This window comes from Loxodonta africana, chromosome 23 (genome assembly GCF_030014295.1).
Source record: "Loxodonta africana isolate mLoxAfr1 chromosome 23, mLoxAfr1.hap2, whole genome shotgun sequence".
NCBI lineage: Eukaryota > Metazoa > Chordata > Mammalia > Proboscidea > Elephantidae > Loxodonta > Loxodonta africana.
The window spans coordinates 33,791,410-33,818,170 of NC_087364.1; the positions used below are offsets into that span (position 1 = coordinate 33,791,410).

The following is a 26,761-nucleotide window of genomic DNA, read 5'->3' on the forward strand; positions in this document are numbered from 1 at the left end:
AAGCAGAAATAGAACTATCATAGGATCCAGCAATCCCACTCCTTGGAATATATCCTAGAGAAATAAGAGCCTTTACACGAACAGATATACGCACACCCATGTTCACTGCAGCACTGTTTACAATAGCAAAAAGATGGAAGCAACCAAGGTGCCCATCAACAGATGAGTGGATAGATAAATTATGCTGTATTCACACAATCTAATACCTATGCATCAATAAAGAATAGCAGTGAATCTGTGAAACATTTCATAACATGGATGAATCTGGAAGGCATTATGCTGATAGAATTTAGTCATTTGCAAAAGGACAAATATTGTATAAGACCACTATTACAGAAACTCAAAAAATAGTTTAAATAGAGAAGAAAACATTCTTTGATGGTTACAAGAGGGGGCAGGGAGGGAGGGTGAGAGGGGGTATTCGCTAAGAATTACTTTAGGTGAAGGGGAAAGACAACACACAATACAGGGGAGGTCAGCACAACTGGACTAAACCAAAAGCAAAGAAGTTTCCTGAATAAACTGAATGCTTCAAAGGCCAGCATAGCAGGGGTGGGGGTTTGGGGACCATGGTTTCAGGGGACATCTAAGTAAATTGGCATAATAAAATCGATTAAGAAAACATTCTGCATCCCACCTCAGAGAGAGGCATATGGGGTCTTAAATGCTAGCAAGGAGCCATCTAAGATGCATCAATTGGTCTCAACCCACCTGGGTCAAAGGAGAATGAAGAACACCAAGGACACAAAGTAATTATGAGCACAAGAGACAGAAAGGGCCACATAAACCAGAGACTACATCAGCCTGAGACCAGAAGAGCTAGATGGTACCCGGCTAGAACTGATGACTGCCCTGACAGGGAACGAACGCAACAGAAAACCCCTGAGGGAACAGGAGAGCAGTGGGATGCAGACCCCAAATTCTCATAAAGAGACCAGACTTAATGGTCTGACTGAGACTAGAAGGACCCCAGTAGTCATGGCCCCCAAACCTTCTGTTGGCCCAGAACAGGAACCATTCCTGAAGCCAATTCTTCAGACAGGGTTTGGACTGGACAATGGGTTGGAGAGGGATGCTAGTGAGGAGTGAGGTTCTTGGATCAGGTGGACACTTGAGACTATGTTGGCATCTCCTCCCTGGAGGGGAGGTGAGAGGGTAGAGGGGGTTAGAAGCTGGTGAAATGGACATGAAAAGAGAGAGTGGAGGGAGGGAGCAGGCTGCCTTATTAGGGGAAGAGCAATTGGGAGTATGTAGCAAGGTGTATATAGGTTTTTGTGTGAGAGACTGACTGGATTTGTATTTAAAGCACAATAAAAATAAAAAAATCAGTCAAGTTGCAGAGAGAGAGGGCTGGCCAGGGCAGGCCTGGAAGTCCAGCTCCCTCTGTACCCTGCCTGCCTCAGAGCCCTGAGACTGAAGCCTGGCCTTGAGGGTCTGGGGGAGCAGTGAACTTCACAAAGGTGAATGTGCATAATGGCAATGCTTGTGAAAGGGTGTAAAACAGGTTTTTCACTTCTTTAGTACCCTGGCCTTTGCAGATTAGCTTGTGATGGGCCCTAACCCACGCCCAATCCTGTCACTGCCGCCTCAGGCCTCCCAGCTTACCCACTGCTCCCAAGGATGGGAAAAAGGGCAGTGCTGAGGATCTCCAGCCAGCCCTCCCTACCTGATGACCCCCTCCTGTCCTCTGTCACAGCCTTTCCCCACCACACTCCTTTTGTCCAACTCCCTCTCCCCAGGCTCCCGGTGGAGCATGATCCACGGTCTCCAGCGTGGGTGCAAGAGCTGGCCACTGGTCTCTTCCCGTCTCCCTTGGAGAGGGAGGCCACAACAGGGACGCCCTGGAGCCGAGGTCAATCACTCCTCCTTTCCCAATATGTGCTATCTGCCACCTGTCAGCCTGTCTTTGCTAGCTTCGATCCCAGGGTTTGGCCAAGGTGCAGGAGCCCCTGATTGAGCTCCTTTCCTGGATCCTTCCCAGGCACCTCACAGCCTCTGCCCTCTCCTTGGCCTTTGGCATCCCCTCTACGCCTGGCCCCAGCCATCCCTGGGCTTCAGGGGTGGGAGGGGTATGGGCGCAGCTCCCAGTCTTTCCAGGAAGTCCAAGATACTGGACACCCTCAGACTCACGAGCAGGGGAAGATGGGAAGGAGGCAGCCCTCAGGACCTGTGTCTCAGTTATGGGATGGCTCTGTCCTGGCCCAGACCCTTCCAGGAATTCTCCCTATCTGTCGCCTGGTTTCTGGGTGCTCACCTCCATGATGGATGAATTTCTTTGGTAACCCACACTTCACTTCAGAGAGAGCTGTGGGTGCACAGGCACAGGCTTCCACCCTCCCTCCCCAGGCCTTTCTTTGCACACGGCCAGTGTGCTCTAGCTGTGGAGGTGTGGGGGAACTGGGCTGGTGACTAACTGATGATAAGCTTAGCACAGACCAGAGGCTGGGAGAGGCAAGCAATGTCTGGCTGGACCACCAAAGCCAGCCAAGGAATGGCGGGCATGGACCAGGCTGGTGGGCGGGCTGGGATTGCAGGACATCCATGATGGAATGTTTCTTCCTTCAGGCTCTACAGCAACAAGGGCTCGGATATGGATACTCCCGGGGTCTTGTGAAAAATGCAAATTTTTTTCTTGGGTGGGACTTGAGATTCCTTATATCTTACAAGCTCCCAGTTTATGCTGAAAATAACTATTATGGAAATAGGATGTGAATAAAACTAGAGAATGCTATTAGAGAAATTAATAAAAGGAGGGATAGTGCTTAAAGGGAGCCACTGGTATACAGATCATGCGAGAGAGAGAGAGAAGAGACAAAGAAAACATTTACACTGAGACCAAGAAATAAAAGAGTAGGAGTCAGCTGGGTGGAGTATTGGGAGGAAAGAAATGGGAACAGATGTGGGGACTGCTCCTTAGAGAAAACTTAATGATTTCCTGATTATTGGTTGATAGATTATTATAAGGTTGAAAGAGAATGTGTTCAGGAATTCTCCCAGATTTCTGGAAATGGCCAGAGAGTAAAGGAAAAAAAAAAACTAAAAAACTCAAGGTGAAGAAAGAAATGTTAGTTGCAAAATCAACAGGAAAAATACTGATGACATATTACCATGTTGTAAGTGAAATGAAAGTTTAAAAAAAGAAAAAGCACAGCAGAAGAGTTTCAACTGCACATAATTAAAAATCAGTGATGTATGATGGGTTCATTGACTTGAACTCGAAAAATATATTCTCCCTGAAAATTCACCCACTTTGATATCAAGTAGAAGTATGTGTGTTGTTCCCCAAAGGTGAACCCTTAACCTCATAGGCAAATCCTGAACCTAACCCTTGGGCCCTTGACACCTTCAGGAAGCCAGGGTCACATTTTCCAGCCTGGACAGACCTGGATGCCTCTCATGCTCTGGGATGAGGAAACCCCTCCTTCCGTGACATTGTTGCCAGAGGAAGAGGCTCATGGAGGTGCATGAAGAACACAAGTGTGTGCCCTGGAAGGCTAGAGTAGGACCTGCCTTAAATGCACATACCCTGAGAATGGAGCATGGCCGTGTGCCTGGCGGGGAAGCCCTGCCAAGGGAAATAGCTGAAGGCCAAGGAACTGTCACTTCCTCCTTACTCAACACTGTCTCCTTCTTCCATGTCAGGTCCTAGGTGTGGTGCAGGGAGAGATAGCCCAGCATAGGCAGCTGGGGACCGAGGACAACCGTCTTGCACATCCATGCAGTCACAGGTAAGGATTTTAACTGCCCTGACTGGCTGTGTGGACCAAACACCATTCATCTGCCTCTAAACTGCCTACTTACTGGCTCTGCTTCCACTGCCATCTCTCTTCCTGAAGTGGCTTCTTGGGCTTAGAGAACACATTTACTTAGATTCCCAGAAGCCGAACAATGGTGAGTACTACAGAGAACTGGGGTATTGTTCACTATAAAGGGTGAGGTTGGATATGGGGACAGTGTACTCCAGGCCCTGAGGTTCCTCAGTGAGATAAAAGCATGGCAGAGAAGGCCAGGAACCCTAAGAGGCATCCTGATGCCCTACTCCATTGTCACTGGGTGCTTCCTGTACGCGTATGTTCAAGGGTTGGATACCTGGGGCCACCTTCCTTCTATGACTCTCAGGACTGGCATTATGGTACTCTGTGTCGAATGACAGAACTACCTGACCAGAGCCTGAATACGGAGCAGCTCCAGCTGAGGAGAATGAGCACCAGGTCCTCCAGAGCCATCCTTGTCCCATTCCTGCAAACAGTTTTCTTGGCTTCCCCTAGGCACAGGAGCCTTTTCTGTGCAGTTCTAAAACTACAGCTCCACTTCTGACACTGTGTAATGTGGTAGAAAATGGGGGAGAGAGTTAGTAGCAGAAGGCCCCAACTGTTAATGGGATCCTGGGTGGGGCTTGTTCCTGTCAGGAATTCAATAATGAAATGAGACGGGGGACAGTGAGTCCAGCTGAATCGTGTGGGATCTCCAGATCCATCCTTTTTTGAAGGGATGCTTTTTCTTTGAGGCTTTTAAGTGTGTGAGGAGCATGTGTCCCCAGTCTTTGTCCTCCCACCCATCTCTACCTAGAGTTGATATTAAGTCCTTATAATTATCAACTGCTTTCCAGCCTTGAATGGGAATCTAAAATAAAAGTGTTCTTTTTTGCTTAGACAAGTTCAACATAGGTGATGGTGTATTTAACTTCTTGGGTTTACAGTTTACACTAGAAGAAAATTTCTAGGTAAGTTTGTGTTTCTGCTGAGAATTTTTCAATTTAATGGATATACACTTTTCAAACACAGAGGAGTGCCTATTTTAAACGATGTAAGAGTAAAAATTCAAAAGTAAAACGCTTATTTCTCTTTGTTGAACTCAAAAGGTAGCTTGGAATTTACACTAGCTTTTTATTTAACAAATTTCCCTGGTATTTTTATAACAATACATTGTTGTTGTTGTTAGGTGCCATCAAGTCGGTTCCAACTCATAGCGACCCTGTGCACCACAGAACGAAACACTGCCCGGTCCTGCGCCATCCTTACAGTCGTTGTTATGCTTGAGCTCATTGTTGCAGCCACTGGGTCAATCCACCTCGTTGAAGGTCTTCCTCTTTTCCACTGACCTTGTCCTCTGCCAAGCATGATGTCCTTCTGCAGGGACTGATCCCTCCTAACAACATGTCCAAAGTATGTAAGACGCAATCTCGCCATCCTTGTCTCTAAGGAGCATTCTGGTTGTACTTCTTCCAAGACAGATTTGTTCATTCTTTTGGCAGTCCATAGTATATTCAATATTCTTCACCAGCACCACAATTCAAAGGTGTCAACTCTCCTTCGGTCTTCCTTATTCATTGACCAGCTTTCACATGCATATGATGCAACTGAAAATACCATGGCTTGGGTCAGGCGCACGTTCGTCTTCAAGGTGACATCTTTGCTCTTCAACACTTGAAAGAGGTCCTTTGCAGCGGATTTACCCAGTGCAATGCATCTTTTGATTTCTTGACTTCTGCTTCCATGGCTGTTGATTGTGGATCCAAGTAAAATGAAATCCTTGACAACTTCAACCTTTTCTCCGTTTATCATGATGTTGCTCATTGGTCCAGTTGTGAGGATTTTTGTTTTCTTTATGTTGAGGTGTAATCCATACTGAAGGCTGTGGTCTTTGATCTTCATTAATAAGTGCTTCAAGTCCTCTTCACTTTCAGCAAGCAAGGTTGTGTCATCTGCATAATGCAGGTTGTTAATGAGTCTTCCTCCAATCCTGATGCCCCGTTCTTCCTCATATAGTCCAGCTTCTCATATTATTTGCTCAGCATACAGATTGAATAGGTATGGTGAAAGAATACAACCCTGACGCACATCTTTCCTGACTTGAAACCAATCAGTATCCCCTTGTTCTGTCCGAACAACTGCCTCTTGATCTAAGTAAAGGTTCTTCATGAGCACAATTAAGTGTTCTGGAATTCCCATTCTTCACAATGTTATCCGTAATTTGTTATGATCCACACAGTTGAATGCCTTTGCATAGTCAATAAAACATAGGTAAACATCCTGGTATTCTCCACTTTCAGCCGGGATCGATCTGACATCAGCAATGATATCCCTGGCTCCACGCCCTCTTCTGAAACCAGCCTGAATTTCTGGCAGTTCCCTGTCGATATACTGGTGCAGCCATTTTTGAATGATCTTCAGCAAAATTTTGCTTGTGTGTGATATTAATGATATTATTCTATAATTTCCACGTTCTGTTGGATCACCTTTCTTGGGAATAGGCATAAATATGGGTCTCTTTCAGTCAGTTTGCCAGGAAGCTGTCTTTTATATTTCCTGGTATAGACGAGTGAGCACCTCCAGCGCTTCATCTGTTTGTTGAAACATCTTGACTGATATTCCATCAATTCCTGGAGCCTTGTTTTTCACCAGTGCCTTCAGAGCAGCTTGGACTTCTTCCTTCAGTACCATCAGTTCCTGATCATATGCCACCTCTTGAAATGGTTGAACATTGACTAATTCTTTTTGTTATAATGACTCTGTGTATTCCTTCCATCTTCTTTTGATGCATCCTGCATCATTTAGTATTTAGAATCCTTTACTATTGCAACTCGAGGCTTGAGTTTTTTCTTCAGTTCTGTCAGTTTGTTGTACTGTGGCGGCTTGCGTGTTGCTGTGATGCTGGAAACTATGCTGCCAGTATTCAGATACCAGAAGGGTCACCCATAGAGGACAGGTTTCAGCTGAGTTTCCAGACTAAGACTAGGAAGAGGGACCCAGCAGTCTACTTCTGAAAAGCATTAACCCAGTAGGAAGTGAAAACCTTATGAATAACAGTGGAACATTGCCCAATATAGTGCTGGAAGGTGAGCCCCCCAGGTTGGAAGGCACTCAAAAGATGACTGGGGAAGAGCTGCCTCCTCAAAGTAGAGTCGACCTTAATGACGTGGATGGAGTAAAGCTTTCGGGACCTTCATTTGCTGATGTGGCATGACCCAAAGTGAGAAGAAATAGCTGCAAACATCCATTAATAACCAGAACCTGGAATGTATGAAGTATGAATCTAGGAAAATTGGAGTTCGTCAGAAATGAAATGGAACGCATAAACATTGATATCCTAGGCATTAATGTGCTGAAATGGACTGGTATTGGCTGTTTTGAATCAGACAATCATATAGTCTACTATGCTGGGAATGACAACTTGAAGAAGAATGGTGTTGCATTCATCGTCAAAAAGAACGTTTCAAGATCTATCCTGAAGTACAATGCTGTCAGTGATAGGATAATATCCATACGCCTACAAAGAAGACCAGTTAATACGAATATTATTCAAATTTACGCACCAACCACTAGGGCCAAAAATGAAGAAATAGAAGATTTTTATCAGCTGCTGCAGTCTGAAATTGATCGAACATGCAATCAGGATGCATTGATAATTACTGGTGATTGGAATGAGAAAGTTGGAAACAAAGAAGAAAGATCAGTAGTTGGAAAATATGGTCTTGGTGATAGAAACAATGCTGGAGATTGAATGATAGAATTTTGCAAGACCAATGACTTCTTCATTGCAAATACCTTCCTTCACCAACATAAATGGCAACTGTACACATGGACCTCACCAAATGGAACACACAGAAATCAAATTGACTACATCTGTGGAAAGAAACAATGGAAAAGTTCAATATCATCTGTCAGAACAAGGCCAAGGGCTGAATGTGGAACAGACCATCAGTTGCTCATATGCAAGTTCAAGCTGAGACTGAAAAATCAGAGTAAGTCCACCAGAGCCAAAATATGACCTTGAGTATATCCCACTTCAGTTTAGAGACCATCTAAAGAATAGATTTGATGTATTGAACACTAGTGACCAGATGAGTTGTGGAATGACATCAAGGACATCATCCATGAAGAAAGCAAGAGGTCATTGAAAAGACAGGAAAGAAAGAAAAGACCAAGGTGGACGTCAGAGGAGACTCTGAAACTTGCTCTTGAGCATCGAGCAGCTAAAGCAAAAGGAAGAATTGATGAAGTAAGAGAACTGAACAGAAGATTTCAAAGGGCAGCTCGAGAAGACAAAGTATTATAATGGCGTGTGCAAAGAGCTGGAGATGGAAAACCAAAGGGGAAGAACACGCTTGGCGTTTCAAGCTGAAAGACCTGAAGAAAAATAACAATACAAAAAAAAAAAAAACCCAAACCCAGTGCTGTCGAGTTGATTCCGACTCACAGTGACCCTATGTAACAACAAATAGAGAGCTTAAATATGAATTCTTATAAAACTCCATAATACTGTATATGGTTGATCTTTGTTAGTCATTTTGACCTTATTGCTACCAATGGACACTTGAATTTTGTCCAGTATTTTGCCCTTACAAAGCTTGCTGTAGTGAATATAGATGTAAATTTTAAGATCCAGGTACCAAAAGTTTAGACATATAAACCCTTCTGAGCTAAGACAAATTAGATCAAAATGAAGGGGTTTTCACATGACTTTATAAAATTATCGTATGAAAATTACATTTCTTTCATGTTTTAAGCCATTGCTTTAAGCTTTTATTGTCAACTATATCATAAACAAGAAGTGCATAACCTGTTCAAGTATAGTTTAAATAACAGAAAATTCCTGATAATAAAAACCTTGTCAGTTTTTGCGGTCTCCTGTTGAGTCCCACCCTGATCTCATCTACTTGCTGCCTGGAGATTATTGATGTCTGCTTTTGAGAAGGTTGTTATTATTGCTGTTTTTATAGCTTTGACACCCAAGGCTTTTTTTTTTAAACAAAATTTCATTGTTTTTTCAATGAAGATCTGCACAGCAGTTTAGGTTCCCATTCAACAATTTCTACACAAATTGTTCAGTGACATTGGTTATGTTCTTCACGATTCGTGAACATTCTCAAGATTTTTATTCTGGCTGTTCCCTTTCCTTTGACCTAATTTCCCTGCCCCCTTACATTCTTATCTTTGTTTTAAAATAATTGTTGATCCTTTGGTCTCATATAGATGATTTTTAAATGGAGCACAGTACTCAAAGGTGATACTCTCTTTTTGTGTGCCAATCTGTTATTTCGCTAAACAGTGACCTCAGGCTAGTTTCAGTTCAAGATTTAAAGAGTATCTTAGGGCAGCAGTCTCAGAGAGTCCTCCAGTCTCAAGCAGTTAAGTAAGTCTTTTTTTTGTTTGTTTGTTTTATAAATTTGACATTCTGTTCCACATTTTACTCCCATTCTATCAGGGTCCATCTATTGTTGCCTTGACTAGAATTGGTTGATAGTGGTAGCCAGGCACCATCTCTCATCTAGTTCTTCTGGTCTCAGGGTAGATGAGGCTGTGGTTCATGTACACTTGTTTCTTCTTTAAGTCTTTGGTTTCCTTCTTTCTCTTTTGCTCCAGATAAGTAGAGACCTATAGTTATATCTTAGATGGCTGCTCATAAGCTTTTAAGACCCCAGACGGTACTCACCAAACTAGGACATAGAACATAAACTTTATGAACTATATTATGCCAATTGACCAAGATGTCCCACAACATACCTTCAAACCCAGCAAACCAATCCTGCGCAGGGTGTTCAGTTACATCTAAGAAGTATCTGTAAATGTGACACCCAAGCCTTAATCCATAACTTCTATGTTTAATTTTCCCTCTTTTGAGCTTTCTGTAACTTTAATTATAACTGTATCTGAGTTCTTCTCTGACTTGTTTTCCTTAGAATACTTTTGCATTTCATACATGTTGGTGTCTGTACCTGTAGTCTACCCACGTTGTTATGTGCCTATGCTACCATTGTATGAATGGGCCAGAATTTACCTACCCATTGTAGAGCTTACAGGATTTGGGTGGTTCAAGTGTAACTATTGCTCTTGTAATATTGCTGCTCTTATTCTCCTCATTCTGTTTCCAGACTTAGTGCTCTTGCCTCTTTAGTGAGGGGAAATTGCCAACTTACAGATGATAACCAAGTTCTAATTTACTAAAAGAGCCGATGGCATTTTACAAACTTTCCCTCCCACAAAATATACATATATATCTTATTTGTATTATCTGCTTATCCAGTGAAGTAATTTTGGCTCTTGTAATCAGTGTATAAAACAATATCTTACTTTGATTTTATTGTTTAAGTTCCATACTCTACTCTTCTAATGAAAAGGCTATGCATGTTTTCCCACTGTTAATTTATTTCTCTGTGATTTTTTAGGGCTTCGTTATAAACTTTGGACATTCTTCCCCTAGTATGTAACTTATCTTCTCACTCATTTTTGCTGCCATTTGATGAATTGTTGTGACTTTTAATACAGTAGAAGTTGTCGGTCTTTTCCCTTATGTCTTAATCTTCTTATTTAAGATTTTTTCCTCTATTCTGATGTCATAAGATCATTTGCTTATAACTTCTGAAAGTATTACAATTTTACATTCTCATAATTAAAGCTGATCTACCTAGAATTGATTTTTGCATATGGAGTACATAAGAATAGACCATTCCAGTTAGATAATTATTTGATGAAAAATAAACCTTTTGACTTCTACTTGATTTTGACTTATGGTGACCCCGTGTGTTTCAGAGTAGAACTGCAAGCCATAGCATTTTCAGCAGCTCGTTTTTCAGAAGTAAATTGCCAGACCTTTCTTCCAATGTGCCTGTACCATTCCTTCAAAACCTCCAGCCTTTCCCGAGTAGCTGAGCACTTAACCGTGTATGCAACCTGGGGACTCCAATTAGTTGATTCTACCCCTCATATTGAAGTGTGAGTGCTTTCTGTCACTGCCCTGCAGTGCTTGCTGTGTCGTGAATCAACTTTCCATAGAGATTGGTGGACCTTTTCTGGGGCTGTTTATTTATTTATTTTTTTGGTCTATTATGTATTCCTATAATGATACTCTCTCTCTATACATATATGTATATATATGAATACAATTTTATAGGACAAGCCAATTCCTTATTCCTTAGAATATCTTGGCTATTTGTGGACATTTGCAATTACATATACATTCTTGAAGAATTATTTTGTGAAGTTCAAAAAAACAAAATTGATTGAATTTTATGGAAGCACATTGGAATAATGATCTGTTTGTGGGGAACAGTTGTCTACTGCACACACTATCTTTTCATTTATTTCAGTCTATTTGTCAGATTTCCACATTAGGATCTCTTATTAATTACACTCCTTTTTTAAAAAATGTAAAATATAAATATAAAAATATATGTCATCTTTTAAAAATTAATTTCTCAACTGCTTGGTGCTAGTGTATGTACATGAAATATTTAAAATAAACTTACCTTGATATTTATTTTGTAATGTGAATACTTCCCAAAAGCATCAGTACCATCTTTGGGAGTTCTACATATACAGTTATTTAACCTAAAAATACGGATTGGGGTGTTTTGTTTTTTGTCTTTACCATTCTTATTTCTTTACCTTTTTTCTTCCTTTTTCTTTTTTGGTTTATATCAGCTATAACTGCTGGGATAACATTGTATGAGAATGGGATAATAGGTATCCTTGTTTTTCACCTGCTTTTACTAGAAAAATGTTGATGTTATCAGTACATATGGTCTTTGATATACACTTTTTGTATATGCCTACTTTAATTGTTTCTTATCTGATTATGGCCATGCCCTTCTAATTTATCTCCCAACTTTTACATTTGTCCCCATACACAGGTTCTGTAAATTCTTTAAGGGCTGTCATAACATTTTCCATCACTGATCAAAGTTGTAAAATTGCTCTACATTTCTCTCAGATTAAAAACTGGAGTCTTTCAGAAGCCCACACATTTCCCGAACATACCCATTGGCTGTAGTCACCTCTCCAAATTCCTGTACTGGTACTCTCCAGCATCTCACGTTGCTCGTCATGCTGGGGTTTGGGTCTGCTTAAGACATACCAGATACACGCCCACCTGCTAGCCTGTGCTGTGGTGTTTCCTCCTCCTGAAACAGTCTCTTCTCAGCTATCCTTTTGGTAATTCCTTTGCATCTTTCTAGCCCTAGCTCAGGTCATTTTTTCAATGAATTCAATTAATTAGGCTATGGATTACACAGGGCAAATGACTTCCATCAAAACTGAAGGAAGACATAGGCAGATACAGAGGATCATTCCAGACCAGAAACCCAGGAGCAGAGTACCTTTGTGTCCCTCCACTTTTGGGGGCAATGGTTTGCTCTGTGACCTCAACAGCCTATGTAGCCTGATTAATACTGCTGCTTGCATTGTCAGCACTGTCAGCACTCAGCATTCCGGTAATTAGGTCTCAGTCTTCTAGTGAACCTGTGCCCCTGGGCAGTGACTTCACCCATGCTTGTCTGCTTCTCCCCTCATCCAGTGTGATAAGATAGGAGTCCTGGATGGGGCTAAGATTAGATATTTCACTACTCCAGGTCTTTCAGACTTTGGTAAAATAGTTTCCCATGAGAGTAGTCCTTGTGAAGGAGAAAGAATGCTCTGCACGAGTTTCAAAATGGCTGCTTTTCCTCTGACCCCTCCTGGCAGCACAGGGGATTTTCACATCAAGGATGTGGCAGGGTTCGTGGAGGCAAAACTCACAAAATTGTGTGGATCCCCCTAACAGGGGGCCCCATGGCATATTTAAGCCTGAAGTTTTTGCACACCAAGCCCCCGTGACACTTTTAAGTCTTCCTTCTCTGGTACTGATCTTAGCAATGGTTTCTGCTCCTGGGCTTCTGCTCTGGAATGATTCTCTGTATCTGCCTATGTGTCCCTCCAGTTTGGGGGGTAACTGTTTGCCCTATGACCTCAATACTCAGTTCAGTATGTTCAGCTTTTTTCTTGAGGATAGGAGTAATGACTTCCAAGCTCTTTTTACATGTCGGACCAAAACCCAGAAGTCTTCATTTGTGTTTTGTATCATTATTGTTTATTTTCTTTTACTTTCTTGATAGTATTTATTAATGTTACTTTTATTTTTCCAGTGCCCCAATTTACTTGTTTACCTTTTGTGAATAACTTGTGTATCTTCCATTTCCCAGCCCTGGAGGTCAGTGGCCCTCTTTGACTCCTCTACCTCTGCGATGGAAGTTGTTGAAGTCAATGAGCATCTGAAATCTGTACCATCACATAGCACTTCCAAGTTTTTAGAATTGAAAGTGTGATTGTTTTTTTTTTCTCTTACCGAGCTAGGTTTCACTAGCTAGTGTTTCCTAAAATACTTTGCTTTTCCCTACACTAACTCACTAAAGATAAATATGCTTGTGTTACTGCTTATTCCCTGACTGTGCTGCATTTTTCATAGAACTTACTGCCATGTGACATGTTGCTATTGTTGTTAGTTGCTATGGAGTCAGTTCCAACTCATAACAACCCCGCATGTGCAAAATGGAATTGCTCCATAGGGTTTTCAAGGCTGTGACCTCTCAGAGCAGATTGTCAGGCCTGTCTTCCGAGGAACCTCTGGATTACTTTGAACTGCCAGCCTTTGGGCTAACGTTCAAGCTCTTAACTACTTGTGTCATCCAGGGAACTTGACATAATTCATTTATTTACTGCCCACACCCAAAGAAGTTATCCATGTGCTTCCGGATATTTGTTTTGTTCAGTGCTGTGTGTGCTTTGACCACGTAAAGTAGACTCTGTATCAATATTACCTAAATCAATTTTAATAAATGAAAGAGCCAGATATAAGGGCCTGAAGGGAAGCAATCTTGCCTGAGACTGGCTTTGCCGGGAGAAAGTGATCCAGATTGTCTGAATTGAATAGAATTTTTCCTTTATCGCCTTTCCCCACTACCCAGCAGCACTCTAGATATCTATGTACCTGAAGATTAATAGCCAGAATAACAAGAACACTGTAGGTATATGAACAGAAATGCAGTTGTCAGGAATTTAGTCTTAGGCATATTGACCTGCATTCTGACCCTGGCTCAGCAACATACCATTTGGGCAGTATTGAGCAGGTGATTAAATTGATTATAACTTTCCTTGGCTATAACCTGTTTGAAACAATATCTGATTAGGAGAGGCATGAGTAGTAAATGAGCTAGTGTGCTAAAAGCTTTTTGCAAATTCCTTCATACATTGTAGCTGCTCAGTAAATGCAACATTTTATCATATATTGTAAGAATGGAAGTTAGGGTTTTTGATGGCTTTAAAATATGTAACCTGGCCCACTGTACTGGAGGAGACTTTTGAATGTGGCACAGAGTCAAAGTTTGCTGTGACAGTCATACCAGGATTGATAAGGTATGACCTTAAGAGCTCACTTCATCTGGTAACCTATTTACAGCAGCTTGGCTGTTCAGTAAAATAATAGCAGCAGAAATTCAGTGGAACAGCCTTTTGTCTCCTCACTACATGTGGTAGCCAGTGGGTTGATGCTATTTCACAGAGGCCAGTCCTATAGCCCAAAGGATCAGGGGTCAGGTAATCATACTTGTGTGCCTTCCAAGGGCTGCAAATTTGAGAAAATTTTGGAGTGGAGTGTCTGCAGGGTTGGCGTATTTAAGTCTTTGGTTCCTAGGCTGCACGAGCAGTTCAGCTAAATCCCCTGCACTTCAGTGAACTTACTAGAAAACATGAACCTTAACCTCTTGTTCCTGGTCACCAAACACAAGGGCATGCTATTCTGCTTCTTCAGAGATTGGGTTTTTTGTTATAACATTAGCGTGGGTTTGTGTAGGTGTCTGGGTGTCTGTTGTGGAGCAGTCACTATTAATTGCTGTACAGTAACTTTGGGTCTCAGGGTTTGAAAATTTTGATGATATCTGGATTTTGTTGTTTCCTGTCTTTCACCTAAGATCTATACCTTTTCAGTACCCTTGCCTGTCTCCATGAAAGACAGACTGCATGATAGCACAACTGTAGAATTATTAAAAAGTAGGTGGCAGGCATGTAAAATTTCATAATTCCCCAAAATAATATTCTCTTTTCAGCAGGTGGTCCTGTCAGCTCCTGATCACCTGGAGCTCTTTAAGAAAATATAATAACTTCAGGGCCTTAGGTTGCCACTTTGTTTCTGCAGGCCACTGGACCTCCCATGGCTGGTGAGGGGCAAAAGGACAAACTGCCAGTCCTGCAGTGTTTCCCAGTTGTTAATATCTCATCCTGTTTTCACCCTGTGCTTCATGTTTTGTTAAATATTCTGTTGGGTCCTGTGCAAGGAGTTGAATTTTTTTTCTACAAGGAAGAGATCTGAATGTGGAAATAAGGCTTTCATTGTAGAGCATTTCTCTAGTTTATGCTGTGTGTTCTGTTATGCTGTGTGAGTGTCCTAGACCATAAAGATAGTGAGGAATAAGACTGGAATTAGTCACAGTCGAACTGTGGAGAGATAAGTTCATCGTGTTGGCAGTATCATTAAATTTATGAGACAGAATGCAATCGGTGAGGAAGTGAATCAGTGAAGGGATGAGGCTGATGGCTAAACCCTAGAGTAGACTTTACTAGAACACAGAACCCGTGTGAAATCCCCATGAAATCTGAGTTCCCCAGAACTGTCAGCCTCACCCTTCCTTTCATACACGTTGGAGTACATGTTACCTTGCTGAACCAGAATATGTGGGATGTTTTAGGACTCAGTGGCTGTTGAGGATGTGGCTGTGGACTTTACCCAGGAAGAATGGGCATTGCTGGATCTTTCGCAGAGGAAGCTCTACAGAGATGTAATGATGGAAACCTTCAAAAACCTGGCCTCAGTAGGTATGGATGGCTTCTTAATTTTTTTATCTTTAGTGACCAAATATGTCGTACTCATTGATGCTACTCCAGTATGTGGGTTGAGGAATGGAAATACATTGTTAAATCAGACAAATATGGTTTTTTGCTATTTGAGCATGCATAACCTGGCTTCACCATACATATAGACCTCTCTATTAAACTGACTTCTCATTTCAATTGTGGTTAGAAGCCTAAGGCCTTTAAAATGTAAGTGTGATCATTGACTCCAGAGGTATCTTTGGTACACAGAATATTTATAATCTGGGACCTTGTAAAGAGTCTGTGTTTATTACAAGTTTGACATGATTATTCTGCTACAAATAAATTTATACCATCCCATCTTCAGAGAGACCCCAAAGACCAAAGTATTGGCTCAGTGTCAGGGAAGTATTCATTGCCCTTCCTGTCTTCCCTCATGATATGTCTTTTTCCGTGAGCACCATGCCAGCTACACTCATTTGTTCTCCCAGAGTAACAAGAGGAAGACCTAAGAAGAGTGCAGATAGCACTCATCCAGGACTACTGTGTCAGTGGTCACCAGGAGGCAAGATCCTTTGAAGAACCAGGCCTGCATCTAGGGAATGAGATTTGAATAAATCAGTTAGAAAAAGCCTCTTTTAGGTTGAGGAGTATGTACTTCACAGATATCTGAGCTTGCTTTTCTGACTTTCATCAATCCTAACATACCTGTGTTCATGGAGAAAGACCATCCGCCTTTCCTCTTTTAGTGTTTCATGTGCATGGTGTTCAATACCTTTCTACTTTGTTCTTCTAATTCCACTTTATTTTTGTCACCATCTGTTTCAACCTTCATGGAAGTATTTCCTAGTAAATTGCTTTTTGACCATTGCCAAAGTACTGGAACTACAAAATGTGTCAAAGTCTTTCTGTTCTCACAGCTACCTTTTCGCTCTGAGTAATTCATTTCCTTTTTTTCATATTGTGAACCTCAACTTATATCATTGAGTCAGTTTCTCAAAACCTTGATGATGGAGAAAAGCTGTCCGCTGAAAATATAATAGTACAATTCATGAAAAATGACACCTGGTCCTCCATGGTAGGAGAAATCTGCAAATTGCATGGCATTGAAGATCAGGATGATAACCAGAAAATACATGTGAGGTGAGTGTCATTCACTTGAGAGACAGCAGTGCAGGGTATCATGGCATTAAAATGTATGTATAAGGAGCCCAGGTGGCACGAATTGTTAAGCACTCAACTGCTAATCAAAAGATAGGCAATTTGAACCTACCCCGTGGCTCTGTGGGAGAAGTACCTGGCAATCTGCATCAGCAATAATTAAAGCCAAGAAAACCCTACGGGACAGTTGTGCTCTATCATGTGGGATCACTATGAGCCAGAATTGACTCACAGCACCTAACAACAACAACAACTGTATATACATGTATATGTATGTATGTACAAACCTGTTGCTGTCAAGTTAGTTCTGACTCATAGCGACCCTATAGGACAGAGTAGAACCGTCCCACAGTGGTTTCCAGGGCTATAATCTTTATGGAAGCAGACTGTCACAGCTTGTTCCCCCAGAGCTGCTGGTGGGTTTGAGCTATTGACCTTTCGATTAGCAGCCGAGCGCTTAACCACTGCACAGCCAGGGCTTATATATCTATATATATCTCTCACACCCATTGCCATGGAGTCTATTCTGACTCATGGCAGTGCTGCTGGATGGCTTCAGACCACTAACTTTAGGTTCTAGTCGAGTGCAAACCTTTTGTACCATCCAGGGATCTAATATGTGAATATTAAACAAGTTCTAATGTGGTGTTTTCACAAAACTGTCGCAGTACAATATTTTCATAAATGTGAGTCAGATATTGAATATTTGAAACATTTCACTTATATGTAGTTATCAGAAAGATTCATATTTTAGAAAAAGTGAAAATAATGGTAGCACCTCTGCCAGATGATTTAATCTATGAAACATGAGACAATTCAGGGCAAAAAAAATACATGTTTACTGTGTATGGTAATGGTGAAATGGTAACAAATTTATATCCAACAGCATGCTGCTTATTTTTAACAGAAGGTGTATGGTAGAGAACCTCTGTGAAAGTAACAAAGACAATCAGTATGGACAGACCTTCAGCCGGATTGCAGATCTTTCTGTGCTCAAAAGAACTCCAGTGGAAACATATCCTTCTGAATGCCTTGAGTGTGGAAAATCCTTGACGGATCATTCATCACTTAAGCATCACATCAGCTATCACTCAGGATGCAGTGCCTGTGAGTGTAAGGGATGTAGAGAAGACTGCAGTTGTCCCTCTTACCTCAACACTCCTGTGAGAACTCTTACTGGAGAGAAACCACATGAATGTAAGGAATGTGGGAAAGCCTTTAGTCAGTCTTCACACCTCATTTCACATATAAGAAGTCACAGTGGAGAGAGGCCTTATGAATGTAAGGAATGTGGGAAGGCCTTTGGTCATTCCTCAAACCTCACTATACATATGAGAACTCACAGTGGAGAGAGGCCTTATGAATGTAAGGAATGTGGCAAAGCCTTTCATAAGTCCTCAAACCTCACTATACATATGAGAATTCATAGTGGAGAGAGGCCTTATGTATGTAACAAATGTGGCAAAACTTTTAATCGGTCATCACACCTCACTACACATATAAGAAGTCACAGTGGAGAGAGGCCTTATGAATGTAAAGAATGTGGCAGCACCTTTCATCATTCTTCAAGCTTCATTAGACATATGAAAACTCACAGTGGAGAGAGGCCTTATGAATGTAAGGAATGTGGCAAAGCTTTTTGTCATTCCTCACACCTCACTAGACATAAGAGAACTCACAGTGGAGAGAGGCCTTACAAATATAAGGAATGTGGGAAAGCCTTTTGTCAGTCCTCGTACCTCACTACACATATAAGAACTCACAGTGGAGAGAAGCCTTATGAATGTAAGCGGTGTGGCAAAGCCTTTAGTTGGTCCTCAAACTTCATTAAACATATGAGTACTCACAGTGGAGAGAGGCCTTATGAATGTAAGGAATGTGGCAAAACCTTTAGTCACTCCTCAGACCTCACTACACATATAAGAAGTCACAGTGGAGAGAGGCCTTACAAATGTAAGGAATGTGGGAAGGCCTTTAGTTGGCCATCACACCTCACTACACATATAAGAACTCACAGTGGAGAGAGGCCTTATGAATGTAAGGAATGTGGTAAAGCCTTTAGTTGGTCCTCAAACTTCACTAAACATGTGAGTACTCATAGTGGAGAGAGACCTTATGAATGTAAGGAATGTGGCAAAGCCTTTCATCATTCCTCACACCTCACTAGGCATATGAGAACTCACAGTGGTGAGAGGCCTTACAAATGTAAGGAATGTGGGAAAGCCTTTCATCAATTCCCATATCTCATTACACATATAAGAAGTCACATTGGAGAGAGGCCTTATGAATGTAAGGAATGTGGCAAAGCCTTTTGTCATTCTTCAGTCCTCGCTAGACATATGAGAATTCACAGTGGAGAGAGGCGTTATGAATGCAAGGAATGTGGCAAAGCCTTCCACTGGTCCTCACATTTCACTAAACATGTGAGAATTCACAGTGGAGAGAGGCCTTAAGAAAGGATTATTTCATTTGTAGTGCTGTAATTTCACACAGCAAATTTCTGAAAGTCTGTGATTAGAGAGCAAAGTTTCTCAGTGAGTCAAAGAAGGAGTCATTAGAGTTACTTTGTGCCTTTGGGAGAAATAACAGCTTCATGGTAACTGTGTAGCTGTCTTTATTAGTGTTCATTTCTCTAGTTTCATGAACAACTGGGCAGAGTTTACTTTCTCAGTCCACTCTAAATTTTACCTTCTTACAGTCTTTGAGTATATTACAAATAAGGCTGCAGTGAATAGCCCTGAGCATATGTTTCATGTTTTTTAATGTTTTTGTTGATGTTAGTTTGCATGCAATAAAAGGCACTGATCTTGTATTTGGGTTGAGGGTTTTTGTTTTGTTTTCTTGTTTAAGGTATTTTCCACTCTTCCCCAATGTGAAGTTGTGTTTTACCCTTTGTAATTAATAAGTTTTGCATAGGGAGATACTTTAAACTCATTGCTGTTGAGTCAGTTCCAACTCATAGAAACTATATAGGAGAGAGTAGGACTGCCCCATAGAATTTCCAAGGAGGAACTGGTGGATTTGAACTGCTGACCTCTTGGTTAACAGCCAGGCTCTTGACCACTGCACCACCAGGGCTCCAGGGAGATATTTTGGGACTCTGCAGATATTTTTCATCTTTTGTCTACTAATTTTAAATCCATCGGTAATTATTACCTGCAATCATTATTACCGTAGTGTATACCAAATGGTGATTTTCTGTTCCAAGCATTCATTCTGTATTTATTGGAATTTTATTGTAAGGAATAGCTTTCCTTTTTCCCCATTTTATTTACTTCTTAAAATTTTCATAGCAGTATAGGCTAATGGATATTAGTATTTAATTTTTTTACTCAGATTGTCAGAGATTTGGTTATTAGAAGCTGCCTTACATAGGTTCCTGCACTACTATTTTTTGGGGGGAGGGGGGAGCATTATTTTCTGGCAGTTTCCCAGATTCGTCTTGGACTTTTCCTGCATCAGCCCTGGAATCAGCTTTATGTATGCACGCATGGCATATAGGAGTAGCCCTTGGTGACCCTGTGGTGCAGCCTTGAAATAGGGCCCAGCATTGTTGTCACCACCCAGGAGCAAAGCAGGTTGTGGTGAGGAGAAGTGACATTCCACTGTCTGAATTTCGGTCCTTTTGACTCTGACCCTCTGGAACCACCCTCGCCCCCACCAAGGAAAAATTAAATGGGATCCATCTCATCAGTGAGCACTTTTTCTAGGCTGTACTCCAGTGAGTGAGCAGCCTGCCCTCTGCATTCACGTGTGCCGTCTTGTCATTTCTTCTAGAAACAAGAGGCTTCAGAGTTCTAGTGCATGTGTGAATAGAGGAGGCCAGTACAGAGGCTTTGGCAATGGATGTTCATGTGTGTAGTGGAGCTCAGGAAGGCTGGTGGGCATTTTACTTCTGGCTCAAAATATGATGAGTCCTTAAAACTTTCTTTTTTTTTTTTGGCCAATCACTGTGTAAATATCCTGACACTTCACATAACAGTACCTTGTTGTTGTGAGGTGCCATTGAGTTGGTTCAAACATATAGCGACCCTTTGTACAAAAGAACAAAACATTGCTTGGTCCTGCAACAGCCTCACAGCTGTTGCAATGTTTGAGCCTGTTACAGCCACTGTGTCAATCCATGTCATTGAGGGTCTTCTTTTCACTGATTCTCTACTTTTCCAAGCATGATATTCTTCTCCAGGGACTGATCCCTTCTGATAATATGTCCAATTGTACATTGTTAGGCTGTGCTTATCAAGTAGTGAAGAACCAAACCTCTTAAAATCTGTATTTTTTTCTTTTTACACGTAGATTGAGAATTTTCAGTTTAAGCATGTGGCTCTAATGTTTAATTTTAATATCAGTAATACAGTTCCTAACACATTAAGGCCCTTCTGTTTATGGGCAGTGTTTTAGTTGTCTAGTGCTGCTGTAACGGAAATACCAAAAATGGATGGCTTTAACAAAGAGAAATTTATTTCCTCAAAGTAAAGTCAGCTAAAAGTCCAAATTTGGGGTGTCAGCTCCAGATGAAGGCTTTCTCTCTCTGTTGGCTCTGGAGGAAGGTCTTTGTTCTCAGTCTTCTGGTCAAGGAACTTCTCAGGTGCAGGTACCCCAGGTCCAAAGGATGTGCTCTGGTCCTGGCACTGCTTTCTTAGTGGTATGAGGTCCTCATGTCTATCTTCTCGCTTCTGTCTTTTATATCTCAAGAGATTGCTTCAAGACACAGTCCAATCCTGTAGGCTGAGTCCTGTATCAGTAACACAACTGCCGCCCATCCTCCCTCATTAACATCATCGAGGCAGGATTTACAACATGTAAAAGAATCACACAATACTGGGAACCATGGCCCAGCCCAATTGATACACACATTTTTGGGGGGACATAGTCCATGACATTCCACCCTTTGGACCCCAAAAAATCACATCTTTGCAACATGCAAAACATGTTTACCCTATCATATCAAAGCAAAAGTCTTAACTCCAAGTCCAAAACCCAAACATTCCTCTTTATCTGTGAAATCTAGAACACAAGTTATCTGCTTCCAAAGGTACAATGGCAGAACAGGCACAAGCTAGAAATTCCATTACAAATGGGAGAAACTGTAGGGAAAGAAGGGATAACAGGCACCAACCAAGTCAGCAGAACAAATTGCATTAGCTCTCAAAACTTTGAAAATAATCCTCTGTTCTCTGAGACAATTTACACAATGGCCCTGCCCTTTAGACTGTAGGTATTGGACACACTCTCCAGATTCTGAGTGGAGGCCCCTCTGCCCTGGGCTTCACCTCTGCTTTCCAGGCCGACTGGGGCAGCAACCCTGCTCCCTCGACTTTAGGTGCGCCATTCTCTTCCATCTGAGTGGCAGCTCCACCCTTAGAAACACTAGAAGCCATGGCTCCACTCTTTGAAACCCCTGAGGTCATGGCCATACCTTTGAAGACTGAGGCAGGTCAGCTTCTTGTGTTCCTTGTCTCTTCAGCTTCCGTTTCCTGGTTTCTTGGCCTCTTGGCTCCTCGGGCCTCACGCTTGGATCTGCCCTGCTGGGGCAAGTGTTCCAAAGCTTAGTAGCTCCACCAATACGTGCCCGGAGGCACTCCACTCTACAAGGAAACCTCCTGCACACAGGCACTTGGCTCTCAGGCTCCATGGGTTGGCAAGCCTAGCTCCACTGATAAGTGCCCGGAGGCACCCCACTCCGCCAGTAAGCTTCCTGCGCACAGACACTCAGCTCTCTTGCTCCATGAGTCCTCTCCAGCGCCATCTCACACTGGTTTCCTGGTTCTGTTGCTGCTGATTCTCTGCTGTTGCTGCTTCTCTGCCACTGCAGGTTCTCTGCTGCTGTAGACCTCTGCTGCTGTTGCAGCTCTATCCACTCAGTTTCAAAACCACTTCCACATTTTAGTCACTCCAGTCTCTCGGTACCAAATTCTGTTTTAGTCATCTAGTGCTGCTATAACAGAAATACCACAAGTGGATTGCTTTAAAAACAAGAAATTTATTTCCTCACAGTAAAGTAGGCTAAAAGTCCAAATTCAGGGCATCAGCTCCAGGGGAAGGCTTTCTCTCCCTGTCAGCTCTGGAGGAAGGTCTTTGTCCTCAATCTTCCCCTGGTCAAGGAGCTTCTCAGGCACAGAGACCCCAGGTCCAAATGACGTGCTCAGCTCCCAGCACTGCTTTCTTGGTGGTATGAGGTCCCCGTCTCTCTGCTTGCTTCTGCGTTTTATATCTCGAGATTGCCTCAGGACACAGTCCAATCTTGTAGGTTGAGTCCTGCCTCACTAACATAACTGCCGCCCATCCTCCCTCATTAACATCATCGAGGCAGGATTTACAACATACAGGAGAATCACAACATACTGGGAATCATGGCCAGCTCAATTGATAACACAAGTTTTTGGGGGGACATAATTCAGTCCATGACAGGCAGGTATTTTATGAATTGTGTAGTGATTAAAAGCTCGACTGCAAACCAAAAGGTCGGCAGTTTGAATCCACTAGCCACTCTTTGGAAACCCTATGGGACAGTTCTACTCTGTCCTGTAGGATAGCTATGACTTGGAATCTATTCAATGGCAACGGGAGTCTCTGAGAGGAGCCCTGGTGGCACAGTGATTAAGAGCTATGGCTACTAACCAAAAGATGAGCAGTTCATGTCCACCAGCTGCTCCTTGAAAATCCTGTGGGACAGTTTTACTCTGTCCTATAGTGTTGCTATGAGTTGGAATTGACTCAAAAGCATTGGGTTCAGTTTGGTTGTTTTTTTTTTAGTCTCTGAGAGGAGCCCCAGTGGCACAGTGATAAAGCACTCGACTGTTAAGCAGAAGATCATCAGTTGGAACCCACCAGCCCACTCACAGAGAAAGATGAGGCAGCCTTGGAAATTCCATGGGGCGGTTCTACTCTTGTCCTATAGGGTCTCTGTGAGTTGGAAATGACTCCATGGCAGCGGGTTTGGTTTTTCGGTTTTAGTCTTTGTGAGTAACCACCTGTTTGTCACTTTGTTGTACTGTGGTGGCTTGCATGCTGCTATGATGCCGGAAGCTATGCAACTAGTATTTCAAATACCAGCAGGGTCATCCAGGTGAACAGGTTTCAGTGGAGCTTCCAGACTAATATAGACGAGGAGAAAAGGCCTGGCAGTCTACTTCTGAAAATAAGTCTGTGAATACCCTATGAATCAGGACAGGATATTGTCTGACACTCAGAAATGCCAAGGGTCTTGAAGATGGTGCAGGACTGGGCAGCTTTTCATTGTTATGCGCAGAGTCGCCATGAGTCAGAGTCAGCTAACCGGTTAACAACAAAGTAGGTGAGAAGCACAGACAGATAGAGAGGTTGAGAATTCTCATAGCCATTTATCTGCAGTTTTGAGTGACTCCATTAAATGATGTTAATGATCCTCTTAACATTTCTTGAATCCTTCTGTCTCTACGCAGGTGTTTTAGTCATGGGGATATCTGGAAAGGGCACAAGGAGGGAGCCATTGAGATATTTTAAATTCTTGTTTTTGGATGCCTAAATGCAGTAATAATAACAACCCCAAAGTACTTTAAAATGGGTCCTTGCTGCCAGAGTGCAATTTTTAGTTTTAAATTGAGGGTTCTGATTGTGCACATGTAAGAATCAGACCTCACCTGGCCTTGACAAGATACCATTTCTTGGCAGGTGATTTAAAGTACTATCAGAGATGCTCAACTTTTTGTATACTTGGATTTGATTTAAACTGGAGTCTGGATAAAAGAATCCCTGACCTCTGGGGTCCTCAGGTCTTTGCTTATAGAGAGGGGAGGAGACAAGGACCCCACAGCAATAGGGATACCTAGTGGGTGAAAACTGAGTCTTGGATCCTTTTTCCCTTGTGGCTTCTTAGTCTCCTTTTTGCATGGGGACCCGTACTTTTTTCCCCTGGAGGAGACTTATGGAGTCAGGTTCCTGCCAACCTCTTTATTTAGCTATACGACCAAGAGCAAGTGGCTGGATTTGCTGTGCCTCTATTTCTTTGTTCTTAAAAATGAACAAATAGGAGGTGCAGCCAAGATGGTGGAGTAGTCAGACACTTCCTGTGGTCCCTCTTACAACAAAGGCCCCCCAAAAAAATGTGAATCAATTACATATGACAAGCTAGAAGCCCTGATGAGCAAAAGCAGAGTTGAGGGATCAAACTGAGTGGCAGGGATAGGGAGAAACAGCTCAGAAGCAGCAAAGAGTTGCCAGACCTAGCCCAGCAGGAACTGACACCCCGCAGGCCGATTCCACTGGCACCAGCATGGTGAGGCAAGCAGTGGCCTTCAGAACACATTTTCCACATCGGGAGAGAACGAGTGGCAGAGGATCTGCTCAACCCTCCAGAATAAGCGAGAAGCAGACCTCAGTTGGCAAAAGATAAGTACCTGTGTGTAACCTACCTTGCAGATCCAAAAATACCCCCTTGGAAAAAATGTTTCTCCCACTTACCTGCTCCCTTCCCACTCGCACTGGCTCCCACCCTGCTGCATCCCCTGGGCTGGAAGAAGGACCCTGCGCTCGCCCTGAGCCATCCTCCCAATCATAGAGAGGGAACATATTAACAAACAGGGAAAAAGTAATCTGCCAGCTCCCCTAAGCTGAGAATTTAGGGCAGAAACAGATCCTTTGCCTAGGCACATGCATAAGGGGTCCACGGATTTTGGATGTCTTTCATCCCTGCATAGACTTTTGTGGGCCCGTTTCTACAGTGTAGGCCCTCATTAGCACAGTACAACAGGTATATACCTGAAGTCTAACTTCAGCTGTTTCACCTACATGGTGGAGAGGCAGGTGCATGACATTTGACAGTGCTGTATCAACAGGGGCCTGAGGACTAGTGGCTCCACCCATGACACATAGCTACCTGTGACAGGTCCAGGAATAGGTGGTGCCTCCCAGTCCTTACAGCTGACAGCACTGGGTACCCATAGTCTGGCTGCAAAACCCACTCACCTATATACTCTAGGGAACAAGGGCAAGCTTTCCTCACAGACGGGGGGTTCACAGCCCTCTGCCTTGCTCAGCACATGACCAGCTACTGCAGCCAGATGCCTGTGCCTACACCAATCACCCCTGCTTGTCCAGGACTGTAGGTGAGACCCGGCACCACACACCTGGTGAGTGACCACCTGGACACCTGAGGTGCATCCATACAAGAGAAGTGAACGGGCTCCTGGGCTCACATACCTAGTAACAGCTCTAGCCACTTGGCACCAGGACATTAGAGCTTCAAAGGTGCCAATAATCAAACTAGATCACTCAAGCAGCCTATTTGGGCATAACAAAGCTAAAACACAGTAACCAAACATAAATAAATACAATAACTGATTGATGGCTCGGAGACAACAGTCAATATCAAATCACATGAAGAGACAGGCCATGATGGCTTTAGCAAGCACCCAAAACAAAGAATCAAGAAATCTTCTGGATGAAGATAACTTCCTGGAATTACCAGAGGTAGAATACAAAAGATTAATGTACAGAACTCTTCAAGAGATCAGGAAGATCAGGCAAAACCCAGAACAAGCCAAGCAGCACACAAACCATTAGAGACACAATGGATAAAAAAAAAAAAACATGATCCATCTCTATGCTGCCTACAAAAGACACACCTTAGACTTAAAGACACAAACTAAAACTCAAAGGTTGAGAAAAAATATATCAAGCAAACAACAATCAAAAAACAGCAGGTGTGGCAATACTAATTTCTGACAAAATAGACTTTAAAGTAAAATCCACCACAAAGGATAAGGAAAGACACTATATAATGATTAAAGGGTCAGTACACCAGGAGGACATAACCATAATGAATACGCACCCAACAACAGGGCTCCAAAATACATAAACTCTAACAGCACTGAAAACAGCTCCACAATAATAGTAGGAGACTTCAACACACCACTTATGATGAAGGACAGACCATCCAGAAAGAAGCTCAGTAACGACACGGAAGATCTAAATGCCACAGTCAACCAACTTGACCTCAT

At 42.5% G+C, this 26,761-nt stretch overlaps 1 protein-coding gene across 1 annotated transcript in view; it reads left to right on the forward strand.

Annotated features, from left to right (window-relative positions):
* The window catches only part of LOC100672392 (zinc finger protein 883-like), a 57,370-nt gene extending 30,985 nt beyond the window's left edge, over positions 1 to 26,385 (forward strand). Inside the window, exons 3-5 of the mRNA XM_064275376.1 lie at positions 15,497 to 15,623; positions 16,613 to 16,763; positions 17,668 to 26,385. Of these exons, the coding sequence (XP_064131446.1) occupies positions 15,497 to 15,623; positions 16,613 to 16,763; positions 17,668 to 19,234 (1,845 nt within the window). The 3' untranslated portion in view covers positions 19,235 to 26,385. The remainder of the gene's footprint in view (positions 1 to 15,496; positions 15,624 to 16,612; positions 16,764 to 17,667) is intronic.
* Positions 26,386 to 26,761: the final 376 nt, after the last annotated feature.